The sequence below is a fragment of the Patiria miniata genome, unplaced genomic scaffold, assembly GCF_015706575.1.
Source record: "Patiria miniata isolate m_02_andy unplaced genomic scaffold, ASM1570657v1 HiC_scaffold_28, whole genome shotgun sequence".
Lineage (NCBI taxonomy): Eukaryota > Metazoa > Echinodermata > Asteroidea > Valvatida > Asterinidae > Patiria > Patiria miniata.
In genome coordinates this window covers 3,793,985-3,816,417 of record NW_024037067.1, presented here as the reverse complement: position 1 = coordinate 3,816,417, position 22,433 = coordinate 3,793,985, and the positions used below count along the sequence as shown (strand labels likewise).

Here is a 22,433-nt window from a genome sequence, read left to right as displayed (position 1 = left end):
GCAAAACCAAAACACGAGACACAATCGGTCGGTCGCGGTCGATATCGCGCGCAAATTTTCTGAACACGTTGTTTTCGGCGTTTGATGGCATCAACCTGTTGATAAAATCATCCCTTCCGCACTGCTGAAGATATGGCGAGCAGATCTACTTCACCGTGGAAAGGTTTTTGTGGAGATTATGGTTTCTGGGTAAGGCTTTTTTTTCCCCCAACATTTTGTTTTGACAACATTGTTTTTGTTTGTCAGACCATGGCCAGACGTAGGGCCCTCCCCCATTTGAGATTTTGAATTGCACACAAATAACATGAACAATGTACATGTTATTGTTAATGTTAGTAGTTACTTTCAGTGCCCCCCCCCTTTAAAAATTGGTGCTCCCCCAGTTACACTCAGACAGTGCCCCCCCCCCTTCCAAGATTAAACCTGGCCTAGTTAAGATGCTCAGAATGAATGTTGTGCCCATTCTTGAAAAATCACGCATTCTCGAGAATGGGCATGCACATTCTCGAGAATGGGCGCGCATTCTTAAGAATGAGCGCCCATTCTTAAGAACGAGCACGCGTTCTTAAGAATGAGCGCTCATTCTTAAGATTGGGTGGGAATATCACGTGCACAATTTATGAATTTTGCCCAATCTTAACAAACATTGCACGACATAATTATGTTAAATGAATTGTATAGCGGTTAAAAGGGAAACAATTCATATAAAGAGGAAAGAAAATGTGCTATGCTTCTGTACTCGTATAACTACGATAATTTGAATCAAATTAAACCCTGTTATTATTGCTTTTTTCTGCCCACTATGGGAAGTTTTGTAATAACGGAGGACTGGGAACTAGTCTGGGAAGTGCTTTATTTAGGCTAGACAAGTTACAAGTCCCTGCATGTATCATATGCGTGCCACGAAAAAAAAACGATGTCCAGAAGCTGCCAAAATTGCTCTTTTGACTAGATAGAATCCAGCTCTGCGACGTTATGGTGGGATGTGGACAATAAATTGGTGGCAATTTAAATGGGAAATAGCATTAGCACTATGGGATGTCGCAGTATTCATTCTCATTCTTCACATTCTTCATTCTTACGTCCCCCCCACCCCCCCCCCCCCCCCCCCCCCCCCCCCGCTTTTATTATCCCAAAAATCAGAATTCTTTGCACTAGTATTATTATGTCTCTTATATTTTCCCGGTCCGCCCCCCCCCCCCCATATCAATACGCCTTTACTTATCATATCCACTCTACTTTTCAGCGCCTTGCGTTGCAACAGTATAATTATTGAAAATCAGTGAACGAGGATTCAGCTAGACTTGCCAAGCGCAGCCGGTGCTCGGCATCGACAAGACCGTTATCTTGTCGCGCATTCTCAAGAATGTGCGCTCAATCTGGAAGAGTTATTTTTTGCAAAGATTGAGCAAGGATCCAGTTGCACATTCTCAAGAATGTGCATGCCCATTCTCGAGAATGCGTGATTTTCAAGAATGGGCACAACATGAACAAAGTTGACATGACGTAAATTAGGTCAAGTAAACAAATAAACCAGTTTCTTGTCTTCGCCCACTTCCTTTTTGTATGCTGCTAGCCTCCTTGCAAATTGTCGATTAGATGTGGTATGAAAATTTGATTTTTATTGGAAATTTTTAATTTTTTTATTGGAAATTTTTTTTTATTCCTTTTCAACAAAATTGTTTCTATGTAGAAAGGGTTACGGCTGAATTTTGTATTTTCAGCAATAGACTGAAGAGTTGAGAAAATAGACGAATCCATCTACCATCTTGGAAAATCTGCCATCTTGGAGGGAAAAAAGTGTCCGCCTCCTTCATTTGTCACAAAGACAAGAAACTTGGGTTTTTTTATCATTCTGAGAAATTTTGAACATCCTAGGATAAAATCAAACTCAAAAGTTGCTTGGACAAAATGAACTAATAGTACCCGGTATAGTCAATTATGTACACTTTGAATATTAAATTTGACTGATCCAATCCATTTTTTTTTGTTATTATAAAAATTGCATAGGATAAAACTGTCATTCTGTTTCCTTGTTCCTTGCTCTATGGTTCAAGCAAGGGTAACAAGCTTTAACTTGAATTTCTTTTGCTACGTAGCCTACAAAACACAAGTGAATAAAAAGCATTTTTCATTCTGTCTTTGATTCCCCTGTAGGAGCCGTCTCTTTTGAACTCCACCCGCCCCGATATATCACCTTGCTTCCAAGAGACGGTCCTGTCATGGATACCTCTCCTCTTTCTGTGGTTGGTGGCGCCCTTCTATTTCCGCTACATGCAGAAGCACGATCGCGGGAGCATTCCCATCTCCCACTTGCACAGAGCCAAGACGGTAAATAAATTTGATTCAGTTTTTTATAATCAGAGTTGAAATTTCACAAAAAAATATCTGCGAGACTATAGAGCTAGACTAGTGTTCGCCTGGGCAGAAGTAGACCTATTCAAATACAGAATAAAAGATTATGGAGAGGATGATTGAAACAATTGCTTCAATCGTCTTGGTCGGCCACCTTTTGTTTTCTTCACTTATTCTTGCACCTTCGCCTGTGACATCACACCTGTACCAAATTCCAGTGTAGCAGTTTGCTGAATAGGATTACACCTTTGAAGATTTAATCAAAGTCTTTTCTATGTATACCTGATTCTTGAAACTTTTGCTGTTTTATTTGTATTTTGGGCAATTTTTATCAGTAAAGCTAACAGAATTTGTGAATTATACAAAGTTTGAAAATCTTGTGAATCTGCAATATTGATGAATTTCTTCATTCTAAAAATGTTCTGAGTCATGGGAATTAAGTATGAATATGTCACAATCTTGCCAAAATATGCTTTCCACTTCTGTTAATTTAAGATGCAGAAACTTGTTTCTTCCTCTTCGAAAGAAGGTTTTTTCCCCCAATTTTGGACACAACTCTAATTAAAGTCAATGTTATCTCCAATACATGTCATTGTTCATTATATTATTTGCTTTTTAAATTTTAATGTCATTGTACTGTCCTCTGTTTTTTTTAAGTATGTGCAACTTTTTTGATGTATTTAATGTAATTTGACCACAAATCAGCTTTTGGCTGCTACAGTCAAATGATGATAAACCATTTCAAATCAAATCAAATCAAAAGACAAACATCCTTGAAATTTGTTTAAACAAAAGCTACAAGTCTTTACATTATTTAAGTAGCCATGCAGTTTCACTTGCATTTTCATACTTATTTTTGTTTGTTTGTTTGTTTTTTATTAAAGTGAGTTAAATTTGAGTTAAATTTCACTTGCATTTTGAGAAAGTTATAGACAAAAAATTGAAATGTTTGAGTCTACAGTAGAACTAAATAATAATAATAATAATTTGGGAGGCTAATTATCCTTACTCGCAGCTGGTATGCTAAATTGCGAAGGACGCGGCTACAACGTGTTCGGGCCGATGGCACGTAAGGCCAAAAAAAAAGTCTCCGGTTTCTGGTATGGAGCTTGCCCAAAAAGTGGTGCGGTGACGATGCTTTTTTTTTTTACCTGATTTTTTTGCTTCAAATGTCGGCTGATGACTGCAAATGGTGCCCGACTAAACTTAGTGCAACTATATGGGAGTCCAGAGAGGCCACATAAAGCTTATTCCCGACCATAACGCAATCCAAAAACACGTTAAAATTGTGCAGCAGCAGGATTCCAATCAAACCAGTGAGTTTGGCGGTTTTGAGACATCATCTTTCATTGAAAAAAAAACGTTTTCATTTTGCCGACGCGCATGGCTACGGCAACGCGCGCGCGCGCATACCAGAAACCGGAGACTTTTTTTTTTTGGCCTAAAGGCGCCTATGGTTGCCGGCCACATCGACCCATATATGACCACGGAGCACAGCCTGAGATCGACACGCACAAGCCACCCATTTCACTTTCACTGGCACTGACCTATTTCACTTTCACTGACATTCACTTTCACTGGCATTCAGGATGTTTATTTGCAGCAAGCGCTTTTGTTACTGAAATATTGATGTTAAGTAGACACAATAGGTTCTTAAAACCCCAGCAGGGCCAGCTGTTCCTTGCTCTTATCTCCAACAAGACAATATAAGAAATGGGCAGTGGAAAGAGGTAACAGAATGTTCAAAATAAGATGCCAATATAACAGGGTACTTATAAGTCATGGCATCCCTGCAGTGTCAGCATTGTTCTCCCGCCTCCTCCCCCCCCCCCCCCCAAAAAAAAATAAAGTTGTTATTTAGTGCTTCTCCAGAGCATGTAATGGCCAGGCTTTGGTTCATGTGGAGTACACAATACAATTCGGTCTCAAAGGAAGGGGCTAATAATTATACTGTCCTTGTGTACATCCCCAGTTTATTACATGCGCACTGATGTGTCTTTTGTGTTCAAGGATGTTCCACTCCAGTGCTAAAGGAATTAGGGGCTGCAGCAGGATGAGTAGGCTAAGAAAAAATATAAGGATGTGTGTTTCCAATCCACTATTGAAGCATGGAGCTATAAGATTGAAGTAAATGGCACGCAATGGATCCAGGGGTCGATTCAGAGGGGTTTTACATGCACAGATGTAACTTTGGCACTGTGCCTGTAAAGTGTTGCCTGTGCATGCAAAATGTCCTGTTTTTCAAGGGAAAATCTCAGTTGTGCGTGTAACTTTTATTTTCTTAAACAACCCCTGGATGGCTCATGCCAGACACATGGCAACTGATCCAACTGACTGGTACTACCATGTATTCCAAGCAAAGTATAATTGTTTGGAAATTTGGTGAATAAATGCTACCTTCTGATGTTACACTGTGTCACTGCGCAGTATAATCATGTAAATTAAAGTCACTCTTGTTACTCTTGTAGATTTTTTTTTTTTTGCAAATTTCCTAGAATAAAACAACACAAACAAGCTAAAAAAACATACACACAAGTCCATAGTGTTTAGTAGCCATGTTTGCATTGGTAGCCATGTTTGCATTGGCGTGATCCTGTTGCTGTGCCAATTATCAGACTGGTGGCGATCTAACGTGGTCACTTTGATAGTGAATTGCCCCAACCTAAAAAAATCATGCAAAACCTAAAACTTGTGTGACCACACCCCCCCCCCCCAATTCCCATAGACTTGTGCACAACAGTTTTAATTTTTAATGTCAATTTTACCTTATTCCCCACAAATATTGGTATATTTACATTTTGGACCGTGAGTAATCGATCTAGCCTGCCTCTTAAGAGGAGTTGTGACATGTCCGGTGTCTCAAAGAGTTGTGACCTTTTGAAAAAAATTACTGGTTGATATTGTTTTGAAAGATATACATTATAAGTTGTCAGCTGTTTTACTGAAAAGTTACAGTGAGGAAAAAACTATTGAGTGAATGAACATTGAACCCATTGCAACTCTTGTATTTGTTACAATTTTATGACTAGAGGTGCATGTATGTACAGTAGCAGTGTGTTTCCAAAGTCTGTTCTCAAGTGCAGACTGAAAATATTATTGAAGGTTCTAATAAATACAAGATAACAAGATGCTGTTTAGCAATATCAATGAAGAAATATTGAAATACTTGCAAAACAAGCATTGAGCTGGTGTGATGGAAAAGATTAAGTGTTTTTAAAAAATTAACAATAAATAAGTTCAGTTTTGGGGGACAATTTACAGGGAGGAATTTTTTTTAAAAATTTTAAGGACCATCCAATAATAATATTTTTGTTTGTATTTGTGGTATTTATACTGAAAACAGTCTATAAATTGAACATTACAATCTCTTTTTGTAAAACATGTTTTCCAGATTTTTTTTTTTTTTGCTGATGCCTTTAATTTCAGGTTTTCGGTGGGCTATTGATTATTGTCCCCCTGGGTGAGGTAGCCTATGCCATTGCAGAAGTCATCATACCAACACACCAAATAGCGGGGATTTATCTTCTAACACCAACACTTGTCACACTAACCATGGTAAGAATTAATTTAGTCATGAAAATCGTAGAGTAAGTAGTTACATTTTAGTTAATCCTCATAAAGCACCGAGATATGTGAAATAATGAATGATTAGGCCTAATAACCTACAGAATAAAAAGTTTCCGCAAACCAACTGCGATGACCTGAATTATTAGAATCATAAAAGTTTAGCATAAAATGTTATTCCTTGCTAAATTTTTCTCTTCACGTTTATGATAAGTAACCTCATCACAAGCTTTATCTATGCACTATTGAATTGTTTCATTTTCTATCTTGTCTAACGTTAATGTTGTTCCTAAAGTTATCAAAGAAATGAAAGAATAAATATACATTGTACTATATTGCCCAAAAGACTTGGCAAGCAAGGAAAACAGTTTCACTTCCAAGGCTAATGTTATCGTGTAACCTCAGAATAAGAATCAGTTTTGCACTCCGCCACAAGAATATGTAATGAGAGGACCATTTCATCACAAGTTCACCTTTGGCTTTCGGAACAATCTTATGTTTCGTTTGCGGTTTTTTGGTATGTGCTTTATATCACATGATACATTTCCTTTTGTGGACAGCACATTCTACGTATCATTGCATAATGTACAAGTAGTCCATGCTTATCCAGTGTAGTTACGGTATATTTCCTGTTGTTACTTATATACATGTACTGTAGCTAATTATACCAGAGTCATCGTGTTGATGTCACAGGAAACGAGTGGTCCATTGTTCAAGATTTGGGCGGGGGGCCTAAGAAGGAAATGGTCGCAATATACATGTGTTTTGTCCACAATGATTTTGGAGATTTCTATCAAAGGGAATATACAACATTTGCAAAAAACAAAACTACCAAAACAAAAGGTCAAATAAATCAGTGTAACAATATTTGCTATAAAATACTGAACCAAAAAAATCCATATCTGAAAATTACAGCAAAAGCAAATGGTGTATGTTCCTTTTAAATTCTTACTTTGTCAGCTTTTGGCTTAAAATACATTTTATTTATTTAATACATGTGAAAAAAGATATTTCTGCCATGTTCAGCATTTTGCATTTCATCCAGACTGCTTTTTATGAGAGACCACATTTACACTGTGATACTAGCCCATAATGTGATTTTCCCTTTTAAAAGCCAGGATCGTTTTTATACCATGATTTTCGATGTTTATAGTTGACTGGGTCCAGTGTAACACTATCAGGTTAATCCCGTAATGCAATTAGTTACACCACAGAAGGCAAATCCACACTTTTTGGGTATAGGCATTCATAATACACTTGCATTCTGCAGGTTACACAGCGATGACACTGTATAGTTTGACAAAATCAGGATTTCTGTTTTTCGTGCATCAACTTTAACAACCCCAAAAATTACTGGACAAAAATGCCTCTGAGGAATGATACAGGTGTTGTTCAGTCAAGCAGTACTTATTGTTCCCTGCTGGTGGTAGGCCTTCATCAGGTGCTAAACTTTAAGGTATTTATGACTGTTGGATACGACAAAGCAAAAGGCATGTGCTTTCAAAGAAGGTTAGAGTTTAATTCCTTTCCTACATTTGTCATACCTTATTGGCTTTTCATCGCAAAAAAAAAATAATAATAATAATTCCATCTTATGAATTATTGGCTTTTGAGAGTAGAAGGCAATAAAACATATTTGAAGTTTGTAAAGGCCAGCATTATCCCAGTGTCAATGAGGGTCTGAGATCAGTCTGAGTGAAGTTCCCTTATTGCAAAACGCTGAACGTGGCAGAAATGTCTCTTTCACATTTAAACAAAATGCATTTTGACATTATTTTGTCGGGATTTTGCTTAGTTTCATTGTTTCAACCTTCTTGAAAATTGTAAAACTTTAATATTAACAGTTCTTGATGAATAACTGTGCGGTTCTCCTTTTTCCCTTTACATATATTTATGATTGAGTTTGGCGGATTTGTATTTCTATCTGATAGTATTTGTTGAAATATGTTGGGTAGGTTACAGTTAAAAACAAGTTAAGGGTCGAAAGTGTCACAAAAGAAAATCATCCGAAGTTGTTTATCCAATCAGATTCTGGCATTCATCATCATGCAAGTCCAACGAATCAAAGGAGTGCAGACGTCCTGGGTGCTATTCATATTCTGGCTTCTGTCAGCTGTCTGCGGCATTGTGGAGTTTATATCTAGGATATACTCTGCACGGCATAGAGATCAGGTATATCAAAAATGTCTATACTGTTATTAAACAAATTTAAAATTCCATTACTTCACTGTCACGCTACCTCCGTTGTTGTTGTGCTATAAAGCAGAACTTTGTTTTGGTATCCACAGATGCAGTTTGACCTGTTCCACTTTGCGACTTTCTATTTTTACTACGCTCTGGTGCTAGCCAAACTTGTTTGTTCGTCAATCGTCGACAGAAGGCCCTACTCTACCACAGATACTGTAAGCAATGCTTTGTTCAATGATTATTCACTGCTTTTGAAAAAAAAAAAATTTCACAGAGTACATTTACAATTTTTATTTTATGAAAATGTTTAGCTTATTAATTATTGTTATTTATTATTTCTGATAATGAAACCAAGGATTCCTCGATGAAAGTTTTTGAAAAAGTTCTGAAGTTTGTTTAATTAGTACAATAACATACGTTTGAAGAACATCGTCTGCCTTATTGACAAGTAACAAATCACTAGACAATAAAAACCAGACAATTACTATTTAATATTTAATCAAAATGTTTAGCTTTTGTTTGTCAAAAAATTGATTCAGCAATTTTCACAACACACCGACTGCATGTCACACAATTTCAAACATTATTTTCTACACTGTTCCAAATGGTTCGCACATTGTGATTTAGATTAATTATTGCCATTTTAAAAAAAATTTGCCTATTCCTGTGTCATAATTTTTCAAGAAAAATTGTTCCATTTTTGCAGAACCCTTGCCCAGAATCTTCAGTGTCGTTCCTGTCCAGGCTGACGTTCTGGTGGTTCTCAAGGTTTGCTATTCCCTTTTTTGATCATTGCCCCTTTCTAATATTTCTAATGTTAACTTGTATGCCCCTTTCTAATATTTCTAATGTTAACTTTTATAAAGTTGTATATAGCCAAATACATTTGAGCCACTGTTTTCAGAAATATTCCCCAATTTGTTTCTTTCCTAAAACGTCACTCCTTAATCCTTGTGTAACTGTTTTAAATCTTGCAGCATGGTTGTGAAAGGTTACAAGAGGTCACTGACCTCAGATGACCTTTGGTCACTGCTGGACAGGGACAAGGCGGCTGCGGTCATGCCCAGATTCCTGAAGACCTGGAAAAAGGAGAAACTCAAGTAGGTCATCTTCAAGTTTTGATTCTCAATGGAAAAGTGAATTTGACGTCACAACATTATGTGAGGGCAGCAAAACAGCTTCTGAAATTGTATTGGTTGCTATGCCCTGTAAGAATTCTGCCGTCCCTGTATTTATAATTTATACTTTTATAGTACTGGGAATTATTTTAATATCAGAATTTATAAGGAGAATGAGACACAGGCCATTCCCTGAACACTGTCAATTTCCCATTTAGTTTGATCGAACAAAAATAAAAGCACCGAAAACTTTTACTCCATTTTAGATCGGACCTATCGGTCCATCCCCCGGCTGCTAAACAAAAGAAAATGGGCAGCCAGATACCCATGCAGAAGTTGGAGGAATCTGGCGACGGCCACCGTAACAAAGTTGATGAAGTCGCATTCTCAGGAACACCTTCCCAAAACACTAAGAAGCCCGAGAAACACACCTCAGACACTGATGCTATCATGAGGGGCTACAAAGCGTCTCTGTTCAAGACAATTGCTCGGACGTTTGGCCGCGTTTTCCTGATAGGATGCTTCCTGAAGCTTCTCCATGACATCTTGCTGTTTGTCAGTCCACAGATACTCAGGTTGGTATAGATTTCCAAACTCAAAACGTTGTGAGAGTGCATGCAAATGTATTCCATGTAAAAAACCAGCAGTGTTTACCTTCAGACACTCAAAGCGTTTGGTACCCTGAAACAAGGGACAACTTACAATGGATTTGTGTGTATTTTTCTAGTGTGTGAAAAAGGGGCCATGCTAACTTTTTTTCGACAAGCCTTTGCATGATGCCAGACGCAACTTGAATTTTTGGACAATCAAATAAAAATTGAAACCAACCAAATATAGGATGAAAAATAGTTTTACATAGCATTGTAAGTCTTCAAATAACAACCGATTTCTCCCCTTTTCACCCCCTAGAGGACTCATTAGATTCACAGCTGATAAGGGTATCTACCAGTGGGAAGGCTACATGTACGCCTGTCTTCTATTTGTTTGTACCATGATTCAGTCATCATTGCTTCATCAATACTTCCACATCTGTATGTTGACTGGCATGCAGCTACGCACGGCTCTCATTGGCGCTGTTTATAGGAAGGTAAAGTGCTGGTGAATTGCTATCCCTGTGGCTAACTTGTTACGTCAGTAACTTGTTTTTCTTTGAAATATGCTGAAAAACATCTGAATGCTGTGAAACATTCGAAAACATCTAGAAGAGTCAGGACCAGTACCAACAATAACAATTTAGCTGCACTGATTGACCTCGTAAACGTCATCTAAAAATGTGTCAAAATGCCAAAAACTTTCCAACTGCACTGATCAGCCCATAAACATTTAGGAGCCTCGGAAATTAACATATTGTTAATCAGGCAAAAGCATACAGCTTAAAATAATAAACTGCTGATTTTTTTGCACATGGAAGGTATATACTTTCAAAACATTTCCTGTATTTTTCCCTGTAATCTGATGCAAAATGTGGCTTTTCTTGTGGTTTTGTCTGTGTGGCACAATGTTTTGAAAATCAATTTACTGGATTTTATATCTCTGATTCCAAACCCCCTAGGCCTTGATTCTGACCAACTCGGCCCGTAAGGACGCCACCACCGGCGAGATTGTCAACCTGATGTCAGTGGACGCCCAGCGCTTGATGGAGCTCTGTACGTTCGTCAACACTCTCTGGTCCTCACCGTTTCAGATCTTGGTGGCTCTGTTCTTCCTTTGGCGGACGCTAGGCCCCTCGGTCCTAGCTGGCTACGGTGCCATGGCATTAATGATTCCACTGAATGCCTACATCGCTATCAAGATCCGGGGAATACAGGTATAAATGAAGTTTGAGTCTACCCCTTACTTTTAATATGTAGCCGTTCCAAAAGTGCAAGTAACTTTCTATACCTGTACAGGTTTTGAAAAAGAACATGTCGAATAATTTGTTTTCATTGTCCATTTTCTCTGAGAACATTGATATTGGATAACTAGCATGCTTTACCAGTTGAAATTAGAGTCCCTCAATTATCTAAAAAATAAAAAAAAGTGAAAAAGGAATACGAAAACATTTGATTTCTTGTATTGTTATGGTGCCACATATGTCATTGTAAACAAACATAAAGTCTGTGTGTATGATATTCCAAGAAATGGTTTTAGTTGTGCAGTATTTGCACATTCCATTTATACTGTCCAATGACTTGTCAGTGTACTTCTTAGGAAAGCTTATACATGTATTGAGTACCAAGTCTAAACCACAATCGATCAGACTTTTAGAAAATCTTGTGATTTCCTTGACTTACAGGCGAGGCAAATGAAGGAGAAAGACGCTCGTCTGAAACTGATGAATGAGGTCCTGAGCGGCATCAAGGTGCTCAAGCTGTATGCCTGGGAGACTGCGTTCCGAGACAAGGTCATGGAAATACGCAATCGAGAGGTCCGACTGCTACGCATGTCATCCTACCTTCAGGCTACCATGACATTCATGTGGACAAGCGCCCCGTTTATTGTAAGTTGGCAATTTGGAAATTGGCAGAGTGTTCTCTTGTTCACTGATTGGAAAAGAAAATTCGCTTTGTAAGTGTGTAATGAGCTTATGCTCACTGTGTGGAGGGTGTCGAAAAAGCTACAGTTTTGTTTGTAACATCTTTACACGCCTACTTGGGACTCGAACCCGCAACCTCCTGCTTTCTTGTGAAGATGTCTTACCACTCAACCAAGCTTAAAAGGTTTAGTCATGAAAGACCTTACAAAACACTCATGTAACATTTTTGCATTTGTTGTTTGTATTTTCTCAAGGTGGCCTTGCTGAGTTTTACTGTCTATGTTTTCGTGGATGAAGAAAATGTGTTGGACGCAGAGAAAGTCTTCGTCTCGATTTCGCTCTTCAACATCCTCAAGTTTCCCTTCTCAATGTTGCCCAGTATGATCTCCCGTACTATGATGGTAAGATACAGTATATTGCCCTCTTCACCGGTCAATATTTTACCCATATTGACCTGAATGGGAGCATAGTCAAACGACTGGGGACTGTGTTTAAGACTGTTTAGAGGGTACATGTATAAACTACTCATACCCTGTCTTCAAGTTTTAAACATTATTTTTTATAGAGTTTTCAGGTAAAGTATGACAAATTTATATACTTTTGAGTTTTTGTTTTGAATTTTTGACCAAAACCAAATACTATTTGTATGTTAAATATAAATTTTTCTTGTCTTGCCTAGGGCCATGTTTCTCTAAAACGTCTTGAAACCTTTCTGATGAAGGACGAGCTGGACACCAAGAGCGTGGAAAGATTCGTCGAAGGAGGTGAATTATAATTGCAAGATATACATTGACGTGAAAGAGACTAATATTGTTAGTTCATGGCTTGTTGCACAACTAATGAATAAGTTGGCTCAGATTATGTTTGCATTATCTCTGTTTTATTTCATTTCTCTATAAACTCCAGGATTATATCTGTCTTATTCTTAATTCTCATTTCATCTTCATTTCCGTGTAATATTTCATTTTTATTTTGCATTTAAATATTGTTTTGTTTCATATGTTGCATTGATTTCCAGACCATGCCCTGCACATTAACGATGGCAGCTTCGCTTGGTCGAGAGGTGACAACTTAATTTTAAAGAAGTATGTTTTTTTTTAGTGTGTCATTGTTTATTTAAAAATTTGAAAATATTTCCAGTTTAGTTTGAAATCGAAAATTCACTCCCAAATTGTCATACTTCCCCTTGATTAACTCTGTGAGCAAGATAACACACACAATCCCAACACACACACTGTTTGGGTTTTTTCTCTCTCTTTTCAGCATCAATGTGAAGATCCAGCCTGGTTCCTTGGTTGCCGTGGTGGGTCAGGTGGGATGCGGCAAATCATCCCTCCTGTCTGCATTGCTGGGAGAAATGGAGAAGATCAGTGGAACGGTCAACGTCAACGTAAGCTTTGCTTTATGCTCACAACTCAATTAATAATGTATTTGAGATCTGGTACCTAGCATGTTGGAGCTTGGAAACCAGACCACATACGTGCACAAACTCTGTTCATGAACAGTACAGTACTCTGTGGTATTGAAAGGGTATAAGAATTCAGGATTCAAAGGATTGATTTTACATTTCCCCCTCTTTTATCAGGGTTCAGTGGCCTACGTGCCCCAGCAGGCCTGGATCCAGAACGCCACACTCAGGAGTAACGTCATGTTTGGGGCACCGATGCACGAGACGGAGTACCAGCGAGTCATTGAAGGCTGTGCCTTGGCACCAGACCTGGAGATACTGCCGGCCGGGGACCTGACTGAAATCGGCGAAAAGGTATTTCGAATTAGGAATCCTGAAAAGATGTTGATGAAAATATCATGTAAAAATTTGTTATATTTTTAGTTATAAACAAGACCATTGTTTTTCTATCAAACGTATTAGTTTTGCTCATTGCTCAATTTCTATGGAATTTATGGGTTTTAATTGCTGTTTGCCCATTTCCCTTTTTGAGATGGTACTTGTGTATGAAGTTGACAAATACTTTTCCGAAACGTTCTGCAAACACGTCCTGTTTCATATTTTATATTTATCAGGGTATCAATCTTAGCGGCGGTCAGAAACAACGGGTCAGCCTGGCACGAGCCGTCTATAATGACGCCGACGTCTATCTCCTAGACGACCCCCTCAGTGCCGTGGACTCCCATGTCGGCAAGCACATCTTTGACAAGGTGATCGGGCCCCAGGGTCTCCTCAAGAACAAGACGCGGGTTCTGGTCACTCACGGGATCAGTTTCCTGCCTCAAGTCGATCACATCATCGTCTTGGTTGATGGTGAGATCACGGAGGTTGGTTCCTATGCAGAGCTGCTGTCACACAACCAAGCCTTCGCCGAATTCCTGAGGAACTACAGCAATGAGGCCGAGGATGCTGAAGAAAATCTGCCAGGTAGGAAACAAAAAATAGTCCGCATAGGAGGTGCTAATGGGGAGGGGAAAACATGACTTTTTGAAAAATCATGAACTTCCCCCTCTTTTGGTTCCTCCGTGACAACGTATAGTCGGATAAAGAACTAAGTATACAAACTGCGTGAGATTTAAATGCTAAATATTTCAACAAATTATTGGTTATTTTATTGTCCATTACTCAGAGCACATCATTATTGAGGGATTTGAAACAGGAAAACTTCATGTTGATTCATGTTGACAGAGATACTTTGAAGAAAAAGATTACAGTGTGAATTACTTGGGTTATTTTCTCATCTGTTTTCAGGAGACGTAGAAACAAAAGCTGCTGACGGATCACCCAGTCATAGAGAAGCAAGCCCAACTAAGTAAGTCCGCATGTAATTGCACTGTTTTAAACTTTGAACTTAATTCAAATCTTAAAAAAAAATTGATTCAGTATAATTCTGAAATGTAAGTCTGAATGTGGGTTACAGTTTCCAAGACAAATTGCAACAAATCAAACTATCATTTTTTTTTGCATTTTCTTTTCAGGATATCTACGGCCTTGAAATCCCACCAAGAGGAGGAGGCACTGAAAAAGAAGATATCTGAAGATCAGCTGAAGAAACAACGAGAGCAGGATGCGACTAAAGCAGCCCTGGCCAAGGAAGGAGACACTCTGATCAAGAAAGAGACATCGGAGACAGGCATGGTGAGAACCGAAAAGCCAGAGCCACAGCTCAATCCATTTATCCTAGGGCTATGACTTTGTGTTTTTTGACATGCTGAAGTATAGAGCTAGAGTTATAGCCGAGTCCATCACAAGTCTAATGACCAGCTTATCACAGGGAAGGTCTAAAGTAATCTTAGATGGGCAATAACAAAGGAATGCTTTTGTCACAGTTTGTTGGAATGGCTTGTGATTTGACTTGAGACTGAAAGACTTTGAGGAACTTTTAAAAAGATATTAACTTTGGAGTAAGATTTGAAATTTTGCCTGGCGTTAGTTTTAGCTAGTGTGATTTGCGGTAACACCATGTGCAGAATCTCTTTGGAAAAGATGTGCGGTTCTGAAAAGAACCAGTTGATTGTGAAACTCGACGTTCCAATCAGTGTGCTCTGATGATGTTTTACAACTAACTGGTTCTTTTCAGAACCACACATCTTCTCAAAAGAGGTTCTACACACGGTGTTACTGCAAACTCTCACTAGTTTGAGGAACTTGCGAGCTGTAAACTGAAATGCCCATTTTGGTTGGACCCAGCCTAAAATGTCCTAACAATACGAATAACTCACAATATGGAAGAGCGACCATTAATGTTTTTACAACATTAGACCTGTGACCTCAGGAACAAGGTACCATTGCTCTACCAACTGAGCTATCCAGCCCTGTGTTAGCGGTTTCCAAATTTATCCAAGTCCTTGTCAAGAGATACTAGTCAGAAGCCATAAACCCATGTGTGCTATGTGGCCAGGGACTGCGTCCTGCGTCACAAATCCTTATTCAACAACTTAAACGACTTTTGAATGTGGACGATTTTTTTCTGCTTCCATTTCACATATGTTAACAGACGAGGATGCGAATCTTTATCCTGTACATCCGTTCGCTGGGCAACTTTCTCTTCCTTCTAATCTTCCTGCTGTATGCTCTCTTCAACGCTGACGCCGTGTTTATCAACGTCTGGCTGAGTCGCTGGAGTAGTGAGGAACTGGTCAACGGAACCACTCCTGAGGAGATACGGGACAAGTACTTGGGAGTTTATGGTTTCTTGGTCTTCCTACAAGGTGAGAGGTCACAACTTGTTGTGGTTGACATGGAAGTATAGAAGTTTGTAGGTGACATTTTCTACAGTGTCCAAATGTCAGAAGTCAATGTCACAATACAGGGTGTAACGTACGGCATGCATAGGATTTATGCAACAAATCTGTTGTACAGCTGCGCAGTGAACTTACAAATGAAATTTATTTACTTGCTTGGCTGCTGATTTGATTATTTCTAATGAATATTTACATTCAGTGTTTATTCCTTTGTGATTCTTATTTTATAATAATAATACCGGAGTTTTATATAGCTTGTATCTACCAACAATTAGGTACTTAAGGCGCTGGTAATTATGTCTAATTTTAAAGACAGGTGAATGAAGTTTATGAGAAATGTGAATCTCACTATGTAGCACCTTTAAAAGGGTTTACAAGGTGCTGCGATGCATTAAGCAGCCATTGCCAGAAACACCTGGGCAAACCCCTTCTCTTAGCGATACGTGTTACTGGGTTCTTTAACGTGCATCACACAACACGCCTACGGCTTTACGTCCCATCCGAAGGAAGAAGCAATAATGGTAAAGTGCCTTGCTCAAGAGCACAAACACCATGTTCCCCGTCAGGGTTCGAACACCGTGTAACCGTTGGACCATAGTACCGCCTCTTGGCCTTGAGAGCTTAATAAATACATAAGCAATGAAGCAATAATTTACTGAAGGTCCATAAAGAGCCCAGCAACCTTTACTTTGCTCCAAGTTGCCAAGAGTGTGGCTAGATTAAGAAGGGCAAGGTTAAGAAGTCCTTGAAACTGACTTATTAGATTGTTGCATTTTGTAGGTGTGCTACTACTCTTGGCAGCCATGCTGCTAGCGATGGGCGTACTCAAGGCCTCTCGTTCCCTCTACCTACGCCTCCTGACTAACGTCCTGCGCTCCCCCATGTCGTTCTTTGACACCACGCCAACTGGTCGCATCCTGAACCGCTTCAGCAAAGACACGTACACCATTGATGAGAGCATTCCCTTCGCGGTGGCCTCGTTCTTGAGGATGTTTATGCTGGTTGTGGCCACGTTTATCGTCATCACCTGGAGCACGCCCATATTTGCAGTTGTCATTGTGCCGGTGATCATATGCTTTGCGCTTTTACAGGTATGTTTGAACTTATGAGAATGCAACCATTGTACTACTTTAAGACATGTGGGGTCAATTGCAATCAGTTTGACATCATTTACTGACGTAACAGTTGCATTACATTCACATCTCAATGATGTATGACACAGCTACGTGAGACAACGACTGCCAGTTTGCATGGCATACAGATCTTTTTATACTCAACCTTTGTTGTTGACATTGCAGAGATTCTACGTAGCCACTTCCCGTCAGCTGAACCGGATTGAGTCCGTGGCCAGATCGCCGATCTACGCACATTTCTCCGAGTCCATAGCAGGAGCTACATCCATCCGTGCCTACGACAGCTCCGAGCGATTCATTAATCAGAACCAGAACCTTGTGGATGTTGATCAGATTGCTTACTACCCAACCATCATATCCAACAGGTATGAGACTTTTAATCGGAGAAGCAGAACTAACTTGGAAAAAGTATGAACAGTCCAGTGAGGGTACATGTTATTATATGACTTTTTCTGTATTTTTTAACTCCTACAATTCACCGAAACATGCATGCAGTGGCAAGCATAACTTTTGTAGTGTGGGGAGTGTGACCTTGTAGTTAGGGTTCGTGACTCATGATCAGAGGGTCAGGGGTTCAAATCCAGCCCCTGGCAATATGTTGTGTCCTTGGGCAAGCCACTTCACCCACACTTGCCTCTCTCCACCAAGGAGTATAAATGGGTACCGGCATTAGCTGAGGAGTAACCTGCGATGGACTGGCATCCCATCCAGGGGGAATAGAAATATTCTCTATCGTTTCATGGGCGTACTGAAACTGGAGATACCAGCCTGATGGGCCTTATTGGCTTGTGACCGACTTTACTTGCAGCTTTTGAAGTCCGTGCTAACGGAAAATTAAGGCATGAAGTTTCCCCACAAACCAAAGCTACTCCTTGTACTTTCTGATGTAATAAAACCATGACATTTTGTTTTTGTCAATTTTATTTTGTCCTTCTGCAGATGGCTTGGAATCCGTCTAGAGTTTCTCGGCAGTGTGCTTGTCTTTTTCGCCTCCATGTTTGCTGTGATTGGTCGAGACAGTCTGAGTTCAGGAATAGTTGGTCTCTCCATCTCCTATGCGCTAGAGGTTGGAACATTCAAAATTTGACTCTTTTTAATTTGAAATTGTAAAAAAAAAATAAAAAAAATTGAAATTTGTAAATCACTGGCACTGGTGACTTTGCTTATAGCTTGAAGTATGAAGAACGGTCACTAATTTTTAGTTGACTGTACACTTGACGGTTACTTCAGTATCGTCCATAACTACATTATACAACCGGGAATTTAGTTTGAGAAATGCATGGAGTGCAGCCTTTGTTCCAGAACTAAATTGAAATTCCATTTATTTTTCCCCCTAATTTGTTCCTTATTTCAGGTGACTAGCATTATGACTATGCTTGTCCGTGGCACTTGCAACCTTGAAAACCACATTGTGGCTGTGGAACGAGTTGAAGAGTACTGCAATATACCAACAGAGGTATGGCTGTTGAATAACTCTGTGGCCCTTTTGACACAATCATCAGCAAATCCCAATTGCCAACCTCAAATGGATACCCTCACACACAAGGCATTCATCTAATTTCCAAAAGGCTTTGAGAAATCCAACCATTTTTCAATCAATTCCAATTGTTTTAAGGAGTAACGATTCTGTTTGAAATCACTTGACATGTCCCCTGTAAAAAAAAATTGGTAACCCGCAACAAAATTTATGAATGAACTGTTCAACAGCACATAAGAAGACCTCTTGAGGATTCATCGTTAATGAATTAACAGAACAAAAAGAAAACCTTCAAGATGGCCGCTGTATGCAATTGATCTATTGCAGTGTACTTGGGGACTCGGAAAAACCTACCTGCAACATGCATCTCAAGTTTTCTCTTTCCAACTTTTTTTCGGTTTCTTTTTTTCTATACAGGCACCGGAAGTTGTTGAAAGCAATCGGCCTGCCTCTTCCTGGCCAGACACAGGCAAAGTGGAGGTGAATCGCTACAGCGTGCGCTATCGGGACGATCTGGATCTAGTACTGAGGGAAATCTCCTGCCACATTGAACCGGGAGAGAAGGTAGGTTGATTTCAAGCTCCCAATTTCTCAGGGGTTTTAGTCCAAAGGCAGTCCCATATATGTGAGGCCAAAAAAACCTTTTCGATTTTCAGATTTATTGATATTTGTAATCTTTGAAATGTCAACTACACATATTTTAAAGAAATAGTATACAAATTGTGGTGTAAAAGAGTTTTTGAGGAAAAACAATTGGCATCTTTCATTTTCATGTATGCAAAACTCAAAACTTTGGGCCTTTTTCTCAGTATTTGACTTTTTTGACACGTCGATAAATGCGAACTTTAAACATCCATATTTTTTTCAACGGAATGTCCAATTGAAGTGCAACAAACAGTATTGTTACGAGAATTTTATTCTCTTTGCTTATACCTGCAAACTCTCATTTCGACCTCGGCCCAGTCTCATTTTGACAGAACGCCTCACATATTTGATATTCTATTTTTCCCACAATGCAGTTGGGCATCGTTGGTCGTACCGGTGCAGGCAAGTCGTCTCTATCCATGGCGCTGTTCCGAATCCTAGAGGCCGCAGCTGGCTCCATTAAGATCGATGATGTTGATGTCTCCACCATTGGTCTCCATGATCTCAGATCACGCATCACCATCATTCCCCAGGTTCGTTTATTGGTATTTACATATTCAATAATTTATGTTATGACCTACATAATTTTAATCCATTTTGGTCATGAAACCATTGGTTCCTTGAAAGTACAACGACACTGTAGCTGCTAAAAAAGCAATTTTTGTTCATGGATAGTTGTTGAAATAGCCGGTGAAGTTGCTTCATGGTATGAAGATTTTTTAAATTCTCCCAGTCGTAAGCAGTGAATACTAAAGTCAGCAATTTCTTTGAATTTGAAGGATCTCAATAGTCCAGCGCATTCATTGACATGATTGTTTTTGTGTGCAGGACCCGGTGTTGTTCGCTGGTACCCTGCGCATGAACCTTGACCCTTTAGACCAGTACCCGGATGACCTCCTTTGGGACGTGCTAAAACATTCCCATCTGCAATCCTTTGTCTCGGAGTTGCCTGAGAAGTTACAGTTCAACTGCACAGAGGGAGGGAAAAATCTAAGGTGAGAAACATGTGGAGTTGTCTTCTGATCAAGTTTGAAATGTTAACGCAAAACCTGTGGCAAGACAACATTCTTTGTAAAGGTTGAAGGTCCATTTTTTTTTTTGTGTATCATTTAACAATTATCTGAAGCATCAGCATCATCTTCCTATACTGTTCAAAAACCTCTTCTGGAGTACACTCACACATTGATAATAACTTTGGTCTTTTTATTTTGCAGTCTTGGTCAGCGGCAGTTGATCTGCCTGGCTCGGGCCTTGCTACGAAAGACCAAGATTCTAGTCCTAGATGAAGCCACAGCTGCCGTGGATCTAGAAACTGACGATCTGATCCAAGCAACAATACGCACTGAGTTTGCCGAGTGCACGGTCATCACCATAGCGCACAGACTCAACACTATCATGGACAGTACCAGGTAAGATTGTTGTATGTCTTACTCTGGAGAATATCAGAATGACTCTTTAACAAAAACAAAAAGGGATAGTTTACAGTTTTTGGTTAGGTCAAGACTCTGTGAAATTTGTTTAATCAGTTTCTGAAATGCTTGTTTGGTTTTCAAAATGGCAGAATTCTTGTCCTGGATGCCGGCGAGATTGCAGAGTTTGACACACCCAACGAGCTGTTGAAACGAGGAGGAATCTTCCATTGTATGGCCAGGGATGCAGGGTTGATCTGAGGGGAACATCAAGGACAAGGTCCTGCGATGGAAGACAAGGCCTTCTTGCTAAGCGTAAATCAGTTGCTTATAAGAAATAAATGCTGTGAACCAGTCACAGGGCCGATCACATTACACATTTTAGTTGGTAACCAGGAAACAATTTCATGGTTATGCTAACCACAGACCTTTCTGCTTATGATCAACGCTTAAATTCTGCGCTTAAAATTCCTTGCAGATCCTTTTAAATACAGTTACTTTTCAGCAAAGGAGATTCAGCCTCGGTTATCGAAGAGTTCCTGACTTAAGGTGAGCAGAGCCATGAAATTGGGACCTGGTCTTGCTGAATAATTGGGTTTTTTTGTTCAGCATAATTTTGTGCCATGGCTCCACAATAGAAACCCACCCTTAAACAAAACCCCCCTAAACTCAACAGTGTATTCCTGAAATGAAATCACATCAATCAGTACCCACAGTTGTCGGGGAAAGCATGGAATATTTTAAATATTTAAAAGAAGTGCACTTTTCAATCAAAGTAACCAAAAGGAGATGTCAAATAGCTTTGACATAATTAAGTGGAGTAGACTGGCTTAAAATATGTTTTGTTTTTCCACTTTTTTTTTCATATTAATATGTATATCCCTTTTTAGCATTGCATGTATTTTATAATGGTTTGATCTTTGAATACACTTTACTGTAAAAGTGGCGATGTCACAGAGAAAAGGCAATATGTTTCTACATTAAGTAGAAAAAAAAGGTTGTTTTATGTATACAGTATTCCTTCTTTAGAATCTAATCTTTGTGGAATGTGTGTTGGTTGTTTACTCAGTATTACAGCTAATTGTAAATATGCATTCAAATGTTGTAGAAGTGTAGGATTGCATGTGTTCATGATGTTCGAGTTAAGTGAAGTGAATTTTGATTTTTGTTTTATTTTGCGATCTTTAGCTGAATCAGTGCTAATGAGAGAAATTTTAATTATGAATTTTAACTATATTACTAGATGAAGCTTTTATAGTTCAAAATGTTTTTGCTGCTGTTTGTTATAAGGTTTTACATGTATTCCGGGCCTCAGCAAAATATGCAGACAACTATTTAAAACAAAGATTGCGGTTTCACAAGTACCCACAATGTTGAAATACTACTGAAATTTTTTAACAGTTCAAATGAAATTGTTCTTATCTGTACACAAACCATTTCTAGAAGTAAGAATTTTTGAATTTTCAATGAGTATTGGGCGAAAAGTATAAAAGTTTTAAAATTAAGTCTTGTCCGTGGTATATTTGGTCTACTTTCCTGCTGATCTAAAAATAACTCTTCTCATATGTGATTTTTCTTTAATTTATCCCACTTATTTGTATTTTTAATTTATATTTCCCCTATCTTTCAGAATTTGCTCCCAAAAAGGAACCTTTATTGTGTTTCTGAGTTAAAAAAATCTCAACACTCGAGAAACAAAATGCATGAATAGGTGAAATGAGCATGTATACAAGACAAAAAAAAATCCACTTTGCAAAAACATGAGGTGACTGTGACTCCAAAAAGCATGTTATTATGGAGTCAAAGGGCTGTGGGTTCCTGGACTGCCATCTTCATGAA

The 22,433-nt window shown here is 39.0% G+C and overlaps 1 protein-coding gene across 1 annotated transcript; it reads left to right on the top strand.

The window, feature by feature from the left end:
• Positions 1–19: 19 nt before the first annotated feature.
• LOC119734688 (multidrug resistance-associated protein 1-like) lies at positions 20–22,096 on the top strand. The gene is made up of 29 exons (XM_038208217.1): positions 20–189; positions 2,158–2,331; positions 5,782–5,910; positions 7,948–8,091; positions 8,208–8,321; positions 8,813–8,874; positions 9,084–9,206; positions 9,491–9,799; positions 10,134–10,311; positions 10,777–11,031; positions 11,500–11,703; positions 11,994–12,140; positions 12,419–12,503; positions 12,758–12,824; positions 13,003–13,129; positions 13,325–13,501; positions 13,762–14,113; positions 14,438–14,498; positions 14,665–14,824; positions 15,684–15,897; positions 16,711–17,021; positions 17,229–17,428; positions 18,003–18,129; positions 18,418–18,519; positions 18,958–19,104; positions 19,560–19,718; positions 20,014–20,180; positions 20,400–20,594; positions 20,747–22,096. The coding sequence occupies exons 1-29, from the start codon at positions 133–135 to the stop codon at positions 20,853–20,855; spliced, it is 4,656 nt and encodes a 1,551-aa protein (XP_038064145.1). The 5' UTR covers positions 20–132; the 3' UTR covers positions 20,856–22,096.
• The last annotated feature ends 337 nt before the right edge of the window (positions 22,097–22,433 follow it).